Here is a 19251-nt window from a genome sequence, read left to right as displayed (position 1 = left end):
CATAAACATTGACAACATTGCCACAGCAAAACCATTATGTAACTCATTCCAGTGTGTGACAGCATTCTTCTACCTCCCTTGGCCACTAGAGGACACCTTTGATTACGGCACAATATTGCAACTGCCCAATGGACAGGAGCCACCTGAGGAACCAGTTAAATCAGTTGGTTAGGCACTTAGTGGTTCTTCCCCTCCATTTAATGTAAAATGCATTAAACAAATTTAACTAACTAACTATTAATAAAACATATGAAACATATAGCATAACCCATGAGAGAGAAATTACCATCAACTGCCATCCACAAATACTGTAGGCTACATCATCTTTTTTATTTTAAGAACAATAAAATACTTTAAGATAAACATTACTTGTTTTGTTATTACAAAAATAAATCGACATCTGGGAATACTTTTCTCACAATATTTACACATCGCCTGATGAGACTGTCTCCCTCTTAAAGAGCATTGCTCTCTAGTCTTTCCCCCAACACTACATTGTTTTTGTTTTGTCACAATGCATTTACAAAGTTAAACTCAACTGTAATTTAAAAAAACAAAACAATGCAACAGTCTTAGCGCAAATGCGGGCGCGGGCGCGGGCGCTGGCGCTATGGGGTGTGTCTGAAATGAGTGGTATTTTCAAAGCCAGAATCTTTCAGCGCACCTGATGGGACTTGACCTGCTCATGGTCATAAACACATCTCTATTACCTCTACTCCACCCACCTGAGCGTAGGTGAGACAGTGCTTCAGCGCTGTGGTATTTTCACCAGTTACCGCTGATACAAATTGCCAATACGCCTCCATTTGGACCTACGTCCATTTTGTGCATAGCCCTAAACAGAGCCCAGTGTCTCTATAAGGGGAAGAGAGGGTGGGTATTGAATGCATATTGCTAACATTTGGATGGAGGTGTGTGAGTGGGCAAAGTCCTTGGCATGACTTTGGGCGGAGGTGGAGTGTTTCTGGGACAAACGATGAAGCTGTCCTGGCCTCGGGGGGGAGGTAAGGAGTGTGTGTGGTCGGGGTGAGATGAGTCAGGATACAAGGTGCAATAGCCTTCGTCAGGAGTGAGGGTGGAGGTATTCAATGGCACCAGAGTCCTCCAGTCTCTTCAGAGCATTCGCCTCGTAGGAGAGATTGTGGTAAGAACTCTGAAAGGGAAACAAGAGCAGTTCAATCGACCCTCATCAACTCACTTTCAACTACATATGTAACATTTAGAATGACTGAAAAATGTTTTACACTTTCAAACAAACAGATACAAATAATTGGAATCTCTCCATAAAACATATAAAAGTGTCATATCTGCATCATTTTACATTCTTGGATATCAAGTCAAGATAATACTATATTATTATTAAATGGACTGTCAAGACGAAAGTCAATTTAAGATTCCTTCCTTACCGCCATGGACTTCATGGTGTCATACCCATAATAGTGAATAGGGTGCTTTTGATCTTTAAGCTGTGGGTACCCGAATCCAGCGATGTGAACCACGTCACAGTAGTTTAGCGCCACATAGATGGCCAGAATTCCAGTAGTAGGGTGAGCAAGAATCTACAAGGAAAAGATCATTGAGACCTGTGAGAGATGTGATACTATATTCCACCAGCATTAACACAACTCACCAACACAGAGGGATGAGCAGCTTTCAGCATCCTTGCAACATCAGCTTCCCACTTACACAACACACAACTACACAACACACAACTACACAAATACTGTATTAAATGATGCAATCAAGGGGAACTAAACGTATCACTCTCATTGAAAGGGTACCCGTCCCTGCTACCAGTCTGACTGCTTGGAGGAAAAACAGAATGTACTGTGTACAAAACGTCTAGACTCCAAGGTCTATGGGTGGAGCCCTACAGATGGTTTAACCTTAACCCTAATCCTAATCATAACCATAACCCTAACCCTGACCCTGATAGCCTTTACCCTATTAGGGTTGTTGAACCCTTACCCACACTAGACCAGCTTAAACCTAACCCTTAGTACAAGCCAAACCATAACCCTTAACCACTTATCCCCAACTCTTGCAAATTGTTGCATGTCTGGGGCACTCAGTGGCGTAGTTAATGCTCATACCATATCATCACAAGGTTCCTGGTTCAATTCCAACCCTTGACATTTCTTGCATGTCATCCCTCCTCTCTCTCTCTCACCCATCCTTCCCGTCAATCTCTACTGTCTCTATCCCAATAAAGCAGAAATACCCTAAAAATATATTTTAAAAATGATTGCATGTCAGCAGTGTTGCCATTTACAGTTTGTTGATAGTGTGAGTATCTGTAGTCTAATTAAAGAGGATTTTTCAAACAAAGTGGAGGTCTAGATGTGTGCAAAGCACAGTAGATTTGCTTAAATGATATGTGTTATCTTAGTCACTCCTTCCAGTGAAAGGAGAAGAGGAAAGCGGAAGGAGAGCATCAGCCACCCAACTCAACAACAACAAATACAGTAGGGAGGAAAACCTCATGGCGACCTCAATATCAAGGTCTCGAAATCACATTCACAGGAAGTTCATGCAAGTTCATGGAAATACTCAGGGGCGATGACACTGTGGGCTGTGTACTTTAGCTGCAGCTTTGTGGTGCCAAAGTCTGACCATTCTGACTGTGAGAAGCTCTGGTTCAGAAACTACTTCCTGAGAGGAACAAATTTAGACTTCTTCAACTATGCACTTTAATTTCGCAGTGTTCAAACAAGTTAGGACAGCCAGTCAGGTTCAATAGTCAGGTTCATAGTCATTACAGAGAGCACCCTCTCTTGAGGCTCATCACCCTAACCTTGAACCTCTCTGTAGCTCTCCTTTCTCACACTCATTTCCATTTTAAGTCTGTTATCTTAAGTTTCCAACACATCCTCTGAGACCAGAGGTATGCCACAGTTTGAACTGGAAGAGCTCTTCATGAGTGAAGGTGAACAAAGCACTATTGTTAGAGCCATGAGTCCTCATTCAGGGCTGAATGGCACCCCTATGCACAGAGGAAGACAGGGCACCTTAGGAAGCTGGCACACTACAAGGTCAGCATACAGAAATATGTTACTGAGGTACGCGTCAATGTGTACGTTTGAGGTTGAATTCAAGGCACTGACAGAATTAGGAGAGTTGTTAACTGTTAAATCTCCAAAGAGACCAAGCCAACTATGCTTTTCATGAGAAAATTACACTTATGTGTTATTATTCCCATTCTATACATTCAAGTATATTGACTTCGCCTTGACTGCTAAAACAACATCATAAGACACAAAAATACATTATTTGTAACGTTGACCTTTGAACCCTCTTGACCCCTTGTTGACGCCTGTTGATATGAGAACGGTGTTGAACTACTATTCTGAGCAGCTCTCACCTGGTTGCTCCTAGGCGGTTTTTTGAGTGGTAGCTGGAGCAGACGGCTGGCTGTTTGCTGGAGGAAGCAGGGGTCCAGGATGCGGATGTGGCTGCTCTCACCCAGCCAGATCTGGGGAGGGGGTTTCCAGAAACCGTTTCTGATCTGCAGAGAGGTCACAGACACAGTGGGGTCACATAAGAAAGATTACATAAGAAAGCAGCTCATCACATCAGACATCTCCATTTGCTCCTCCTGTCCTCAGTGGCTGATCACATAAAAGCCTATTCTTCCCTTTTGGAATTAGAAAAGTTCTGTGTTAAGGAGGGTGGCATGAGCTTAAGCCGCAAGGCCACTCTTGCAAATGTTATTATTAGACACTGGTTAAACATAAACAGTGCCTCGGAGTTGAGAGATAGTGTGGGAAATTAGTTTTTTTTTTTAGCAGCTGCAGCTTTAAACTGATTAGTGGCTTTAATACAGAAGCGGGAGAAAATTGAGAGAAATGTCACAAGAATGAGATAGAGGAGAGAGAGGAGAGAGAGAGAGAGAGAGGGAGACGGAGGGAGGGAGGGAGGGAGAAAGAGCAAAAGAGAGAAGCCAGAGATGTTTCACGAGTAAACATCCTTATCTATTGTGTATAGATGTAGCACAGTACCCTTTTCTCATTGTACAGGATCTCTTTGAGCCAGCGAACGTCCTGCTGTTTGAAAGGCACTAGGACCATGAGGGTGTCAGGGTCATTATGGACACTGGGATTGTAGGAGGCTGACTCTGGGTAGAAGAGGCGCATGGTGGTCTTGCTTCCCACATCGTCCTCATACCCCCGAACTGGGGCATTATTCAGCCTGGGTGTAACACATAATAAGACCAGCAGTCATAGTCATCATAGAGCTGTTACTGTATGAACATGAGGTGACCAGGCAGAGTGCAGCGACAGTCTCTCACCTGATCACTACGTCGTGATTGTTAATGGCACTTCCTAGGGAGGTGTTCCTGATGGCGAAGCCATTCCCAACCACTACACAGGTTCTGCAAGGCAAGCTACAGGCAGAGAACAATACAGTTCATGTCTAAACTCAAGAAAGGCATCATAGCACAGACAGATTTCAGACACAGAGGGATGAATTTGTCAATATATGTATTGCATTTAGAAACTCAGTCACAATACAAAGCAGAAAAATGACACACACTGATCCTGATTACGATTAAATCATAAGCCTCCATAGATTTTTCCAAAAGATTATTATTTCATCCAATAACTATAGAGAGGCCCAACTGTCAAGGGGTGACCAATTTTCCTTACTTTTTTATATTCTCTGGCATGTCATAGCTGGCTATGGCCGCCAATGCCTTCACAAGGAAAAACTCTGAAAAACCAAATATACATATCAGACACAGTCATGGTCCACTCACATAACATAACTGGTCCTCTTTGGCTCAGTTTGATTCCTGCTGGGACCATATATACTGAAATGTATGCACTCACTGCAATGTAAGTCACTTTGGATAAAAGCGTCAGCTAAAAGCGTCAGCTAAATGGCATATATTATTTAGATAACATGGTGTCTACAATGACATACTGTCGTAATAGGAATGGCATAACATGCAGTAGTTCAAAAATGAAGAAGAACATGCACATAAGAGCACATAAACAGCATCCGTTGTGAGAACGTACCACTGCCCTTCACACCATAAGGCAAGGGTAACAAGCTTGATGACCAGTAGGGTCTCCAGAAGAAATCCTCCAGTTTCAAAAAGAGTTGAGTTTTTCTGCTCACACTAGTAGGGAACATTAATACAAGTAGGAAAGAAGAAATAAATACACTGCTGATTAGAAAAAGATATCCTAGTGCCATAGGCCAATAAAACAACTATCATTATGGAGGTGAGTCAAATGACAATACTACTACTTTAATGAGGCAATCTGGGATTCAAACAACAACAAAGCAGTCCCGTCCCATCCCCCAAACACACACTTTTTGGGTCACACAGCTGAGAATGGGGCTGAAGAAATGTCACCACTCTCAAATTCATAGGTAGAGCTATGGATGCAAGGATGGATCATCCATTAGTTTACATTTTAGTTATAAATATGTGTTGAAGCTATGTTTTAAAATTACATTGTTTACAAACAATGGAGTAAAACAAGATTATATTTTGGGTTCTGATGGGTAAGAATGTTGAACTAAGCTCATGAAGTATCTGGCTATATATCAAGTATATGGCTATATTTCATGAATTAAATTCCAGATTGCTCCTTTAACGATTCGAAGAGGCAGACACCAGAGACAGAATGTCATTACAACCATTAGGGAAGGTTTTAGAAAGCTTGAATGTTGCATACTGGACTTTTAGGGTTACATTTCTGCTGAGATCAACTTAGACTCACTGCATCATGTACTGTAATTTCAGGTTGGGCAATGTTGGAGAAATTCTATCCTTTTCAGACAGGAAAAAAAACATGGCCCACCTCACTAGTAAGCCATATTATATTTCTAATAAGCTCAAGGTGAGGGAAAAAAGCTGATGAAAGAAAGATTTGGTGGTTGTTGGTGTGAAAAACCATAGTTTTAGTTCATAATACATTCATCTATATAGTTATATTTTCTTCTTTTCTTCTTCTTGTCTCTTCTTGAAAAGATGACTAAGAACCATTAAAGGGATGGTTACTATTTTGACACTTCCAGTTGTCTTTAGATACAGTTTATCTCTCATGGTGACTCTCTCATGATAGACCCAGATGGTTTTATGTCCAGCACCCGTGACCTCGGAGATAGAATGGGATTAAATGAGGCAAGTAGCTTCTTGCTCCATTAAGCACCAAAACGTCCTTTTAGATATTCCACAGCTACTTGTGTAGCAAGTACTGTCTAGCCTGACTGGCTCGTAGAGGTCACTGTAGATACTAGCCCCAATTTGTGACTAGACAGACTGTCTTCATAAAACACAATTTTCGAAGTGGGTCATGCTTCTTCCGCGTTACTTCCGCGTGAATGGCTCCTTGTTCAGTAAGCATCACTTTTGATTTTATATTTTTATTTTGGGCAAACTGATTAACAGGCTGAACGCTGTGTAACCCTTATGGAAGTAATGCGGAAGAAGCATGACCCACTTCGAAAATTGTGTTTTATGAAGACAGTGAGCATATTTTCAATGTAACACTTTGATAGGTAGTAAGGAGGTCACCTGATGACTTTACAGAAATCCCCAGTCAATATTCTTGTCAGAACTCAAACTTTGTCAACAAAGCTCAGCATTGCCAGAGAACACTAGCAGAGAGAAACATTGGTTATATGTGAAATATCTAGATTGCTGATATCCTAAAGTAGCTTTGAATTCCTAAAAGAAAGTCTTGTTGTTTAATGGAGCAAGAAGCTGCTTGCCCCTTAATTCCATTCTCTCCAAGCTTCACAGCTGCTGGACATAACTAAATAACAAAGGTAAGCATTTAAAAACGATCTGGGTCAATCATCAACATTAAAGTGTCAGCATAGTGAAGGATCCCTTTCAGAATTAAGCTCCAATCTCAACCACAATTTTATCGGTTTGAGAGCAGAAGAAGAAGAGAGAGAGAGAGGGGGAGAGAGAGAGAGAGAGGGAGAGAGAGAGAGCAAGAGAGAGAGAGAGAGAGAGAGAGAGAGAGAGAGCAAACACACACTCCTCTCCTCAATATTCCTCATTAAACAGGCTTAATTACTCACTTGAAGTGGAGGCTCTCCCACTTCTGAGACATGGCCCAGCTGTTACAGAGACTTTTATTATGGCCAGGAGACCTGAACACTCCTCCACTACTGAAACAGACAACACATAAATACTTAACTCAAAATAAACCGTAATAGATATTGAAACCAACACAGGACATACAGTAAAAGGCCTGAGTGGTTCAAGGTCTCTCCTGGGAAACAATACCTGCCTACTGAATATTGGATCCCAAAATGAGACATGGTGAAACTACACAGACCTCACCAACCATCGCAGAAATGTTCCTGAAAATTACTACTATGTGTATCAGTTAGTTATCCTCCTGATCTCTTAAATGTTCGTTTTTGACAGGGTGGTCTGAGCAACACTTTCTTTGGATTGGTCTCACAGTCTCTCAAGCACAGTCTTCTTCAACCAGCTGCTTACCAAACAACATTTACCCACACTTTATCTCGCTCTCCCCAACTGCGCTACAGTGTTCTCTTATAAACTATACCTTGCTATTGCATAGACTCTACCATGCTATTGAGCACTTGAACCAGTCAAATACAGAGAAACTCTAGAGGGACCAGCAGTCTGTAGAAGAAGGGGAGACTTACCTCTGAAGAAAAACATCGGAGTAGTAGTAGGACACACAGACGAGCAGCACAGGCAGAAGAAGTCGTATGGACCATGCTACAAATACATACAGGAGGGGTACTTCACAGTAGGGTCAAACTCTTTACAGTAAGGTTGTGTAGTCATGGCCTTAGCAGAAGGAAATAGTTCATTTGATCATTTGAATACTATATGAAACGTAGCTCAAAACTGACTTTGGAGAGAAAAATGGCCCTTGGGATCTTTATGTATGTTGTATTTCAGTCCTTGTTGACAGTTAGAAGCTGCTATTCTCAGATTAGGTGGCCATAGAGTAAAATAACTGTCGATACATGTTTTGGAGACCACTGCTTAATGTGTACACTGTGTTGTATAGTAGCCGTTTATGAGTGTGGTAACTGAAAATCTGCAACCTTCATTTTCAGCTAAATGCAAATGGAACAGTTGTCTTGCAAAGTCCATTATAAGGAAACAAAAAATAACTAAGGCCCACTTATCGTGAAAAATTTAAACTTCCTGGAACTCTGTACAGTGACTAAATGATTAATCTGGTATGCCTCCCTTTTCTCCTATTTCAACATCTTTATTTCACAACAGCAGAAAAGCAACAGGATAAAGTTAAAGTAGGCACATTTCAAAATAATCACAAGAAATATCTTCATCCAAATTGACTACTTCTACTAATCTACTTCACCTTGGGCTGTCTAAGATGAATACAAAGGAAAACCTTAAAACATGAATGAACTTGAAGTTAGTGTTAAGTTATTCCCACTACTTGGCACCAATCTTATCTCAAGCTTACAGCATGTCATGAGAAATAACATACAAAGACTACTAATTTAACCCCCTCCTAAAATATTCCTCAAATTGAGAGATGCTTACCTTTGGCTGTCTTCAGGGACATCTTCATCTGCTCCTTCTCCTTCTCATTTCTGGACTGTTTGTGGTGAATAAGTCACCCTTGTAAAGAGAGGAAACATGTTCTCTTTGAGTAACTGTTATTTGTCTAATCAGTTACCAGTAACTGTGACCACACCTTCTCTTTCCTCCTCCTCACAGATTAAAGCACTATCAGTCGATGTCTTCCTCTGACGTCTCACAAGTTGAAAGGCATTTATATTTGCAACTCTCAATATACAACTGTACAGATGTACATACTCTACGGTCATACTACAGTACTACCAACGTGATGATATCGTACAGGACAGGTCTTTGTAGATCCACTTGCATGATCCTTTTATGGTTTGTGGTGTGGTGGTGGCTTTAACATCTGAAACAGCACTTGTTTTTAGAGACACGTGACCAATTTCAATTGTATGCTTAGACATTTGAGACTTGCTAAGCAATTCCTTTACTGGTAAGCTGGTAGGGTTAAGTGAAACTGAAGAAGTATGGAGTGGAAGCTTCTTCAAGAGAAGTGAAACAACTGTCAGATCCTGTTAGGCCTGTTAGGCCTAACTATCACAAGCATACAACCACATGCATCAGCAAAACAAACCCACTTAATTAAAACTATCCCCATTCTCATTGGTACGGTAACAGCACAGCCCAGGACAGTCGAGCTCTGCAAAGGGTGGTACGCCTGGCAGAAAAGTCCATGGGAGTTCCAACCCCCCCTCTCCATGTCCTGTACACCAGGAGGTGTAGGACCAGAGCCTACAGGATTATGAAGGACCCTCACCACCCGAAAAACGGACTGTTCCAGCCGCTGCGGTCAGGCAAACGCCTCCGCTGTCATGAAGCAAGAACAGAGAGGCTAAGGCTGAGTTTCTTCCCCCACGCCATCAGAATCATGAACAACGATGACCCCACCAGTGCCCCCCTCAAGTCACTCACACACTCACTGACATCATAACACATATGCACACACATAATCATCCATCTGCTGTTTATATTGCTTACTGCTTATACTGTTCATATTGTTTATACTGTTTATACTGTCCATACTGTATATTTTTTAGTACTTCTATTTTATTTTATTCTATTTTAAAACTTATTGTATTGTTGCACTACTCTGTGGCACTGTCACTTTTGCATTTCACTGTATACTTGTATGCACGTGACAAAGAATCTTGAATCTTGAATCTTGAATTTATCCTCCTAGATCTAAGTATCCTCTCCAATACTGTCCAATGTCTCTCCCAGTACTTCCCTTTATCTACCAGTCCCACAGTTGGACAATAACACTGTAATAAGACGTGTTTGAAAACATGTTATTTGTCTTACTGCCGGTGTGACGTACAGTACTGTATATGGAAAATTCCAGAGTAACAGAATGACTGTTGGAACTAGAATTTTCACCTTCAAACATATGCCAGACAAAAACCCTTGATAGCAAAGTTTAACAAAGCATACAACTCTATGCACAAGGACTAGTTCTAACAATTCCGACTGAAAATGTAAAAACGGTAAGAGAATGCACGATTTGGTAACAGAATGACCAGTTTTAATCACCTATTAATTTATGAACTAAATCGATATCAGTAAAAACACTAGTATGTACAAGTATTTGGTAGGTCTACCTATACTTCTTACTTTGTTCACTTTCATTATCCTTGCTCCTCATGAGGCAGAGAGAAAATATCTTACACTTATGTGGGTTTTTGGTAACAGAATGACCCAGTGACTGGGCAATGATTCTTAAATTTACAGAAGCCAAACCATTTCTACAAAACAAAATATAACTGTTGATATTAGTTGACTGAGGTCTGTACTTGAACATGAATGAGGTTTGATGTTTTTCTAAACCTAGGATAGGATAAGTGTAAATCACCAAAAAGCATAGACCTATATAGAAAAATGATCGGATTCCCTTCAGTTCTGCTTTAGAGAGCGGTTAGATGAAAGATTAGTTGGGATTAATAGTGTTATTGATGTCACTCATGGCGGTTGGCTTCATACAGATTACTGTCCTGGATTGGGATTAGGGTGTCCATTCACTGGGTTTCCCCCACGTAATTCATCAGGGACATCGACGGTATGCCGTATGCCAAGACACAAGAAAACCAAGCCAACCAAATTAAATGTAGGCCTATGCTTTATTGGTGAATTACACATATCCTCCTATAAGAATATATTCTGTATTCAAGTTGTGAGTGAGTATAAGCGATAAATTAATACTTTGGTGTAATGGAAATGCAGTTTGATTTAATTAGCATAATTGGCTCCAAAGACACCTGTTTGCATTAAACAATATGCACGATTGTTCTTTGCTACAACACGGAACAACTTCAAAATCCCTTCTTAGGCATGCTACATATGCTCACAACCTCACCCAGTACAATTCCAGTACACAATCTGAAGATGGAAATTAAAGGTACTTTACCAGTTACGTTACTCTGTAACCAAGAGAACTGCCCTATCCAGGAAACAAACTATTTATATGGGCTGTTTATATGGACTTCCTTCTCCATTAAGCAGATGGTAATCTTCTCACTGAGAGAACACTTAATGTGGCAGATCAGAAGGCAGTCTTGTATAAATCATCTTAACACCTTCATTGATCCACAGAGGATAATGTGCACACTATGTTTTTTTTTAAATTCTTAATACAGTGTGACACACCTTTTATTAATCATTCAACAGGATATGGGCTGCCATTGTTTTCTGCTTCGCACCACTGAACACACTCAAAGAGAATGTGCACAGCCTGTCAAGCCGTTGAAATTGCTGATTGGGCCTTGTGAGATTAGCCTCCCTAATATTCAAAGTAAACAGGGTAAAAGCTTTGATATGCGATGTGAAACACTCTTGGTGTATTGTCAAGATGTGTTTATCTCTTGAAAATGCATCAGATAAACACCTAAAATGTTGCCTCCAGATTTGCCACAATCCGTATCAGATTGCTGTCAATCACAGATAGAGGAGGACATGACTAAAACGGTAAGTGGCATTTCCCTTCCCCAGCCAACCAGTATGGGACTGCAAGCCACTCAAACCACTTAGCCAATTTGGTAATGGAGTCACTCAAGAAAGACATACACAGCTGAGATGTCAGCATCAATCTCTCACTTGATCCAATTGGTTGGTGGTTTTATATGAATCTTTATGGTTGACAGTATGAAAGGGAAAACAAAACGTGATTTATCATGTCTTTTTAAGATGTGGAGCATATAAAGGTCCTCTATGAAGCAAAACTGTTGTTACCCTAATGCCCTCTTTGCTTGGTATCACACGATTCCTCACCGGTTGATAGACTACCTTCTATGAGATGAACTACTGATTGTACAAACTCATAAATACAGACATGGGCACACATTTGCTGGGCTACATTAATGGTTAAACTATTTCTAGGAACTTGACACAGAACTAGTGTGTGAATCTAGTAGGAAAACTGTGAGTAAGACCTAGTTTCACTTCAACAAATCACACAGTATGTCTCTGTTTGATAGGAGCATGTGAGTCAAACTTCCATTATAATATGTAGGAGCTTCCATACTCCTCCATGCCAATAGCAGACCTGACGGCTTTCAAGAGAGCATTGAAGACCTGGAGGAAGAGCTGTAAACTGTAACGCATGGAACTAACCCATATTGAAGCTGCAGTGGACAGATTGTAGGCTTTTTGTATCGCCTAATCAACAAACATTGTTGATTAGGCTTTACAATACATGTCAATACATGTCAATACATGTCAAGAGAACAGATAGACCTCGTTGCATCATCCAGTATCAAGGAAGTGTGTCATTCTTAGGAATTTCTATTCTAAATCTTCAAGCCTACACTTGATTTCACTTCAAAGGAAAGCTGCTGGCCTCCACCTCAATTCTCCTTCATGGGCAAAATCTTCTTGACTGAAATTTGGCAGTCATATATGGGAGTCAGAAGTGAAGGAATTTCTCCAGGTAATTAATTTGTAAGAACAATCCTTCTGAGAGTTCAGGTTGAATAGAGTTCGATGTATAAAATTACCAAATGTGGAAAACCTATGAAAGGTATGCTTTCTGGGAGAGAGGTTAACATCTGGTGGGAGCCTTGTCCCAACATACATACAGCATCTGGACTGGGCATCCCTCTTCTTCTTGGTATTCTTCTACACACCAATATATATGTAATGTTTTCTCTATGGCACTTCACATGCAATTAGCTGACACTAGGCCTACTTCTAAATTCCAATTATCAAAATAACTCTCTGCCTTGACAATGACTTGGCGTATAAGGGATATTTAATATGTATACATATAGCCTATTTGCTCCACATTCCAGTTTATCCTGTAAAAACAACTTTATCAAAGGCAAATGTAATCAATATTTTTAAATTCATTGATTCACATCCACTTGTGTCTGTCATCCGGTAACCAATGTTTTGTTCCTAAAGCCCAATATTTCTGACGGATCAAGACGAATACACAACATGCCATAAAACAAATGAGTAACTACCGTACACTCTGCTCATGAAGGTCGAAGCATGAAATGGAACAGAAAAGGCGTTTTATCCTACTTACCGTTCGGACTTTTGTATTTCTGAAAAACAAAATCGTAAATGCAAGAATGGTGGCCGTATACTTCGTTCTGGTCTCTTTCTCTTCTTCCGAAACCTGACGGTGTCGACAACATTTAACACAATAGTCAGATGATGAATCCGCCGTTATACACGTTCTAGGACCGTGTCTGCCTGACCCTCTGTCAGTGTGCGCACGTTGGAGGACACGACATCCGAACACTTCCACTATGTAACGCATGCGCTTGCAAACGCTTGTGCACTATCTTCAAATGAGGAAGTTTGCACTACAGAGGATTTCATTTTAATTTTACTGGCTAGCATCAACTGTGCAAAACATTGTGCAACTGTGGAATTGTGTAAACACATGTCATTTGGGAATGGAGCTTCTAATGTGTTGAGAATGATGTAAGTGATAGATCCTCTATCTCCATATCTTCTAGCCTACACTACAGGTGCACACAAGTTGAGGTTGGAATCACAGGTTTTCCTCAGCCTCTTTCTGTGCCTACTTCGTTGTACCAAGACTTTTACCACCATAAAAAAAGTATTACTTTGTATTATTTTACAAAGGGCAAATCACTATACTCCTGATATGAAACTACCTGAACATAACAATCATAAATAGTACAGCACTCCCAACACTCTCCACCTCCAAAATCTTATATACCTCAAACCAAAGTGGCAATTGGTCACTTTCATAATTGAAGACAACTCCAATTGGCCAACAATCTTTATTGTTGTTGAATATAAAAACAATCATACAGAGACAAAATGAAAAGTAGTTTAACTGCAAAATCGGAATCCACTTAGGAAGTACATTACACTCTAGTGCAACATGAGGAACCCTACAGCCTGCCGGCATCCTTGAACTTGCTGTGCAGTCCATCATCTGCCCGCAGGGGGAAGGCGAGGCAGCGGGTGTGGTAGTACTGGGGGTCTGCCTCCAGGTTTTGGATGACGTCGGAGAGCAGGTGGGCCCTCTCCACCCCGCAGCCCGGGGCCTCGTAGCTTAGCGCCGTGAAGTGGACGTGGAGGTGGTAGTAGGAGGGCTGATAGTGGAGGTACACCCTCAGCTTACTGGCTGGCATGCTGTATCGCTTTAGAATGTTCTCCTGTGAAAAGCAAAATGGATTGACACAATAGCCAGCTTTCCACAGCGGGGCTTACACCGCACGGATCAAGGCCAATTGCTTTTCCAGTCACTCCCGGGCTCCAACAGGGCCAGCGCTCGGCCTATCCGGTGCTTAAAACATGATTAGAATACCCTCTATAAATAGGTTATTCTAATCGTCACTCCTAACAACAGCGAAGGATTTAGTCAATTTCAATTATACAAGAATAATATGGATTGATATGAATGTTCCCCACCTCTCCCTTCCTGCAGATGTTCCTCAGCAGTGGCAGATGCTGCGACGTCAGGTCCCTTAAACTCTTGATGTCCCTTCGATGAACGATGGCAATCAGATATAAATCGTCCACCTATAAGGAGGAGGTAAGTGGCCATAAGTCATGTGCTCAATACGAAGCTTCATCAGTTCAAAATGGCATCAGTCATCTACTTTGCTCCTCTGAGGTCTCTTACCTGCTTTTGGTCCCACTTGAAGTCTGGGAGCAGGACAAAGCCAACGTCCGGGTCTGAATCCTCATAAACGATGCGGTCCACCTCAGCTTTCTTCTCTAAGATGTTGTAAACCCACTGAAGGACAAAACCACAGAGACAATATTAGACAGGTTTGAATAGGTTTGAGTAGATTTGCAGAGACTACTATGGACAAAATCTAATTTAAACACAAGCATAAAACATATAACCTCGTCCCCAGGCTGTTGCGCACAGCGCATCTAAGCCTGGAATAACAACAACAAACCAGGCCTCGTAGTCATGGTTATTGAAAACCTTTTACCTTTATTGTGGGAGTCAGATCATGGGGTTCCACGACCTGCTGTAGTCAGATCATGGTACCTCATGGTCTGAATGATTAACTGTTGCTCAACATCATGTTATGAGTCTATGAATGCGAGAAATGCCCTTTCAGAACTATTCGATGGTCTTATGTATAATATACAGTATTATATATTATTGTGGGGTTCATGCGTTCTTTAATCGCTCTTTTTTTTAATTTTTTTCCTAAGCAATCTATTTCAATCATGTATTTTTGATATTGCCTAGGCTATTCGCTATACTGTATATTGCCATTTGTTTTCTGGATATATTGTAAATAATAGCCTCTGCTTGTGTGCACTGCTATGTGGGACATGCAGTCACATTTCCATGATTGTATGCACCTGTGATGTTATTTAACCTATTGGATACTAGAATGTGAAAAAACACATGACTGTATGCCTGAAAAGGTCTGTTGACATTGGTGTCTTTTGTGCTCAAGTGTTTTCATTTTCAACCCTAACCACATGAGACATTCTAAAACGTCAGATGGGCTTTCACCAGAATCCGAGTGCGATGTGGTCCACCAAGTTCCCCAATAGCAGTTATGTCTGTGGTTTGACCTACCCTACATGTTCTGAAATAACTCAATGCCTTTACTATGCATTCCGGATGTTAGTGTTAGTGTTAGTGTGTGTCATTTAAGATCAGAAAGAGTGATGTCCACTGTTCAAACAAGCAGATATATTTTCATTCAAAAGCTATAACAGATGCATACCTGTACACTGAAGCTCTGGCTCTGAATGTAAGGTAGAGTGATGGAGCGGTAGTCCTCCCCCGTCTCCTTTGCCAGATAGGTCTCCTGGCGTAGGTACTTCTTCACATGCTTCTCTGTGGCTGGACACACCACTGTCGTTTTGATCTCTGTGGGGCAAAACAACAAGTTTCAAAGTTGTTATTTATATAACACTTTTCAAACCAATGTTTTGAGTCTGTTATAGTATACAACAGCAGGGTACACATCTGACAGTTTCTTTGCAATTTTGAAAGGACCCTTGAATTTTCTCCTCAGTTTGGTTAACTACCCCTTCTTTTTCTTGTAACTTGTATGCAGTGCCCTTACACCACTGTTTTATGGCTCTCTGGCAGCCTGGCGAGTAATAACACATCTGATTTTACCTGTGAGTTTCTCAACTCCTAAGTGGCCTCCTGTCTCATGTACAAGCTCTTCAGGTACAACCGCTCAACAGCTCTCCAAATAGATTCTTCTGTCTCATAGTCTAGGCTCTCAAGACTTAACGCTAAATTTTTCACATGTAACCCCCCCCCCCCCCCCCCTCCCTCCAGGCCTGGCCCAGTCATCTTGGAGGCCCTAGGCGAGATCTTAACTTGGGGCCAGTGTTTCCAACTTAGGGTCAGGGTTTCCAACTTAGGGTCAGGGTTTCCAACTTTCACATGTAGCAAAGAGTGAGATATAAAAATGTCACCGCCCCAGCTACCATTGAGTCTACACCTGTATAAGTCTATACCTGTATAAGTCTATACCTGTATTCCTGTTAATATCCCAGTATTTACATTAGCTTGATAACATTCGTTTATATTAACATCACAGATTAAGCTCTTGTGAACATCTAAACCTTCTCCTACCTTGGAAAAGACGTATTCAATCTTATGCAAATGTATAACCTCCATAAAAGTATTTGTTATCATCACTGACTTTGCATTCATTTGTGTCAATTTGCATTAGGTGGATGAATACATATTTTCCAACGTAGGAGAAGGTTTGGATATTCACAAGAACTTAATCTTGGAACACGTGATGTTAAAATACACAAACGTTATCAAGCTAATGTAAATACTGGGATATTAACAGGAACACAGATATAGACTTTCAATGAGGTGGTGGAATTTTAATACCTCACTCTTTGCTACATGTGAAAGTTGGAAACCCTGACCCCAATGTGGATGGCCTTAAACACTGGCCCCAAGTAAAGATCACACCTAGGGCCCCCAAGATGACTGGGCCAGGCCTGGATCCATGGTCAAGACGCATCTTTTTATTGGCCCCGGGCCATCGTTTCTGTTGGACCCTAGACAGGTATACAGAGTTACAGTAATCCAGTCATGAGGAGATAACAGCATGGATTGGGTACTGGAAGACTGGGGAAGGAGTGTATGACAGCACAATTAATTTCTTACTCGCCAGCTCTCCTCTTCAAAAACACAATAGAACATTAGTGGCATAGAATACAGTAGTAACACAACAATGAAGCACAATAATACAGTAACATCGCAATACAGCACACAACCAGACAGTGGTCTGAATGCCATCTGAATTGACAATCAGAAATAAGTTAAAGAAATTCTGATCTGGTGAATCTAATTTCACCATAAATTTCTGCAATACCAACAAGACATGTCACCTAATCCCACGTCTACTCCCCATCCATGGTACAATTACAGTTTGGATGAAGGGGATGCTCTTTTCACATTTGCTCTTTTCACATTTGCATCATTTCTCTACCAGAACCTGGCGGTGAAGGCAAACTGCCAAACCTTCAGTCTGATCTTTGAGTTTTGGACCAAACCCACTCAGACCATTACGAGGAGTAAATGTTCCACTTCAGAAAAGGAATAATAAACATAGAAATGTTCTTTGAGCATCTGTCTTTTTAAGATTGTACTCATCGTTATAAGCTACGTGCCATGTGATGCATATAATATAGTTTTGTGGGATGTTTATATGAGCTTGGTCAAGAGGTTAGGCAATCTTTTTAATCCATGTAAGAAGGCTAGAAACAGTGGAGCTCCCATAGTGTGTAGCCATGTTTACTTGCCTAGAACAACACAGGTTGTTTTGAATTGCAGACACTATTGCAGCAGCAAGTAGGCTGTTAACCTAATCAATCAGTTCACCTTGGACAATGTGTCAAGGATAAAAAAATAACATTTGATTCAGGAAATATGTGTGGATGCTTTTATGACTGAGGTGCTTAGTTCTGAAGGGTCACAGACAGGCTAGTTCTTGGAACATGTATTTTGGATAATAGGCTTGGATAATAATACCATTCAAATGAGCAGGAGGTTGTAGTTTATAAGTGCTGTAGATATCATTTCTCATCTCCAGCTTCAGTCTGGAGCCGTGGAACAGCTCAGACAGGGTGTCCTCTGTGATGGGAGTCTTTTCCAGAATGATGACCGCCTCTTGGTCATCCAACTGAGATTAGGAGGGAACATTGTTATTGCAATGCAACAAGAAGAGCAGTCATTCAAAGTTGACTGAGCTAGCTAGCAACGTTATGATTAGCTAAGGTGAATCTGTGTGCATGCATGAACTATAGATAGAGGTATGGTTTTAACGACTCGCTAAAATACATCAAAGCTACCTGTCCATGAATGAAAATATTTTTCTCTCGTGCAGAGTCCCGCAGAACCGTCGTCGTTTTGAATCCGGACAAAACACTTTCAGATGCGGTTCCATCGCCACCTCCACCTCCTTTCTCACTCTTTCGTCTCTTGGCATGTTGAGTTGATTCATCGGTTCCATTGTTATTATCACGCTGACTCGTCGTGTCCGCCATGTTTGTTTAGACCGGGGCTCTCTGGCTGGAAGAGCGTTCGTTTAGTTCGCCCGGGAGGTGCAGCGGGTTAGGCCCTGATTTCATTCGATTTTAAGTTTCATTCATTAGATTCAAAAGTGTTTGTTGTTGATGAAAACGTACACCACCACAATCATATTGCTATGTGCCTTCCGAAGGAAAACTAGAGAGGAAATTCAAACATTAATTTAATGTGAAGGATTATGTTATTATGTTTCTGGTCATCATGCTGCTTTGTTTACAATATGACAAGCCGGCGTACATTTATCTTCGATTTGCGCCGGCCGCTCCGCCCTTCCCGTCACATGTTGGCCATTGTCCAGTTCAGCCTAATCGAACTAGATAACACACTGTAATCTTGATAATACTAATTATTTGAGGCAGTAATGAACTGTAGTCATCTTGCTCGAACGCTACCCGCGCCATTCGTTTGTTGACACTCTAAGGTTAGAGGTCATTACAGTAGTGACGCTGAAGTGCGTTTCAAATTGAACCGTTTTGAACCGCTCCGCCCTTCCCATCACATGCTGGCCATCGCCCAGGTCAGTCTAATCGAATGGACACAGTGTGTTTCGATTCGGATTACGTTAGCGCCCCTTGTGGCTATAGACTATGTCTAAAGACTGTGGCTATAGACTGTCTAAAGACTGTGGCTATAGACTAGACTACTACACACTGTACTTGGCATT

At 41.2% G+C, this 19251-nt stretch overlaps 2 protein-coding genes across 4 annotated transcripts; both read right to left on the bottom strand.

The window, feature by feature from the left end:
- Positions 1-306: 306 nt before the first annotated feature.
- On the bottom strand, positions 307-13296 carry LOC310820354 (CMP-N-acetylneuraminate-beta-galactosamide-alpha-2,3-sialyltransferase 4-like). Of its 3 annotated transcripts, none has more exons than XM_083691940.1 (11): positions 13086-13296; positions 8525-8602; positions 7645-7720; positions 7045-7134; positions 5019-5122; positions 4647-4710; positions 4289-4384; positions 3999-4188; positions 3362-3505; positions 1407-1559; positions 307-1153 (listed from the first exon to the last, which is right to left on the bottom strand). In XM_083691940.1, the coding sequence occupies exons 2-11, from the start codon at positions 8550-8552 to the stop codon at positions 1064-1066; spliced, it is 1035 nt and encodes a 344-aa protein (XP_083548066.1). In that variant the 5' UTR covers positions 8553-8602; positions 13086-13296; the 3' UTR covers positions 307-1063. The 3 variants fall into 3 exon arrangements, with proteins under 3 accessions (XP_083548066.1, XP_083548068.1, XP_083548067.1); XM_083691942.1 differs by having other exon boundaries at positions 7045-7131; XM_083691941.1 differs by lacking the exon at positions 13086-13296 and having other exon boundaries at positions 8525-8634.
- A 500-nt stretch (positions 13297-13796) lies between these two features.
- dcps (decapping enzyme, scavenger) lies at positions 13797-18613 on the bottom strand. The gene is made up of 6 exons (XM_083691969.1): positions 18350-18613; positions 18030-18180; positions 15742-15887; positions 14667-14780; positions 14453-14563; positions 13797-14196 (listed from the first exon to the last, which is right to left on the bottom strand). The coding sequence occupies exons 1-6, from the start codon at positions 18542-18544 to the stop codon at positions 13930-13932; spliced, it is 984 nt and encodes a 327-aa protein (XP_083548095.1). The 5' UTR covers positions 18545-18613; the 3' UTR covers positions 13797-13929.
- Positions 18614-19251: the final 638 nt, after the last annotated feature.

Source organism: Argentina silus (genome assembly GCF_951799395.1).
Source record: "Argentina silus genome assembly, chromosome: 2".
NCBI classification, from domain to species: Eukaryota; Metazoa; Chordata; class Actinopteri; order Argentiniformes; family Argentinidae; genus Argentina; species Argentina silus.
This window is presented reverse-complemented; position numbering and strand designations above follow the sequence as displayed.

Coding starts and splice junctions, on each gene's coding strand:
- LOC310820354 (XM_083691940.1), bottom strand. CDS start 8,552: ATGAAGATGTCCCTGAAGACAGCCAAAG. Junction 4,711..5,018: donor TTATGGTGTGAAGGGCAGTG/GTACGTTCTCAC, acceptor TTGGTTTTTCAG/AGTTTTTCCTTGTGAAGGCA. Junction 1,560..3,361: donor AACCGCCTAGGAGCAACCAG/GTGAGAGCTGCT, acceptor TTTTCCTTGTAG/ATTCTTGCTCACCCTACTAC.
- dcps (XM_083691969.1), bottom strand. CDS start 18,544: ATGGCGGACACGACGAGTCAGCGTGATAATAACAATGGAACCGATGAA. Junction 15,888..18,029: donor ACCTCCTGCTCATTTGAATG/GTATTATTATCC, acceptor TTTGCCCCACAG/AGATCAAAACGACAGTGGTG. Junction 14,564..14,666: donor TCAAGTGGGACCAAAAGCAG/GTAAGAGACCTC, acceptor TCCTCCTTATAG/GTGGACGATTTATATCTGAT.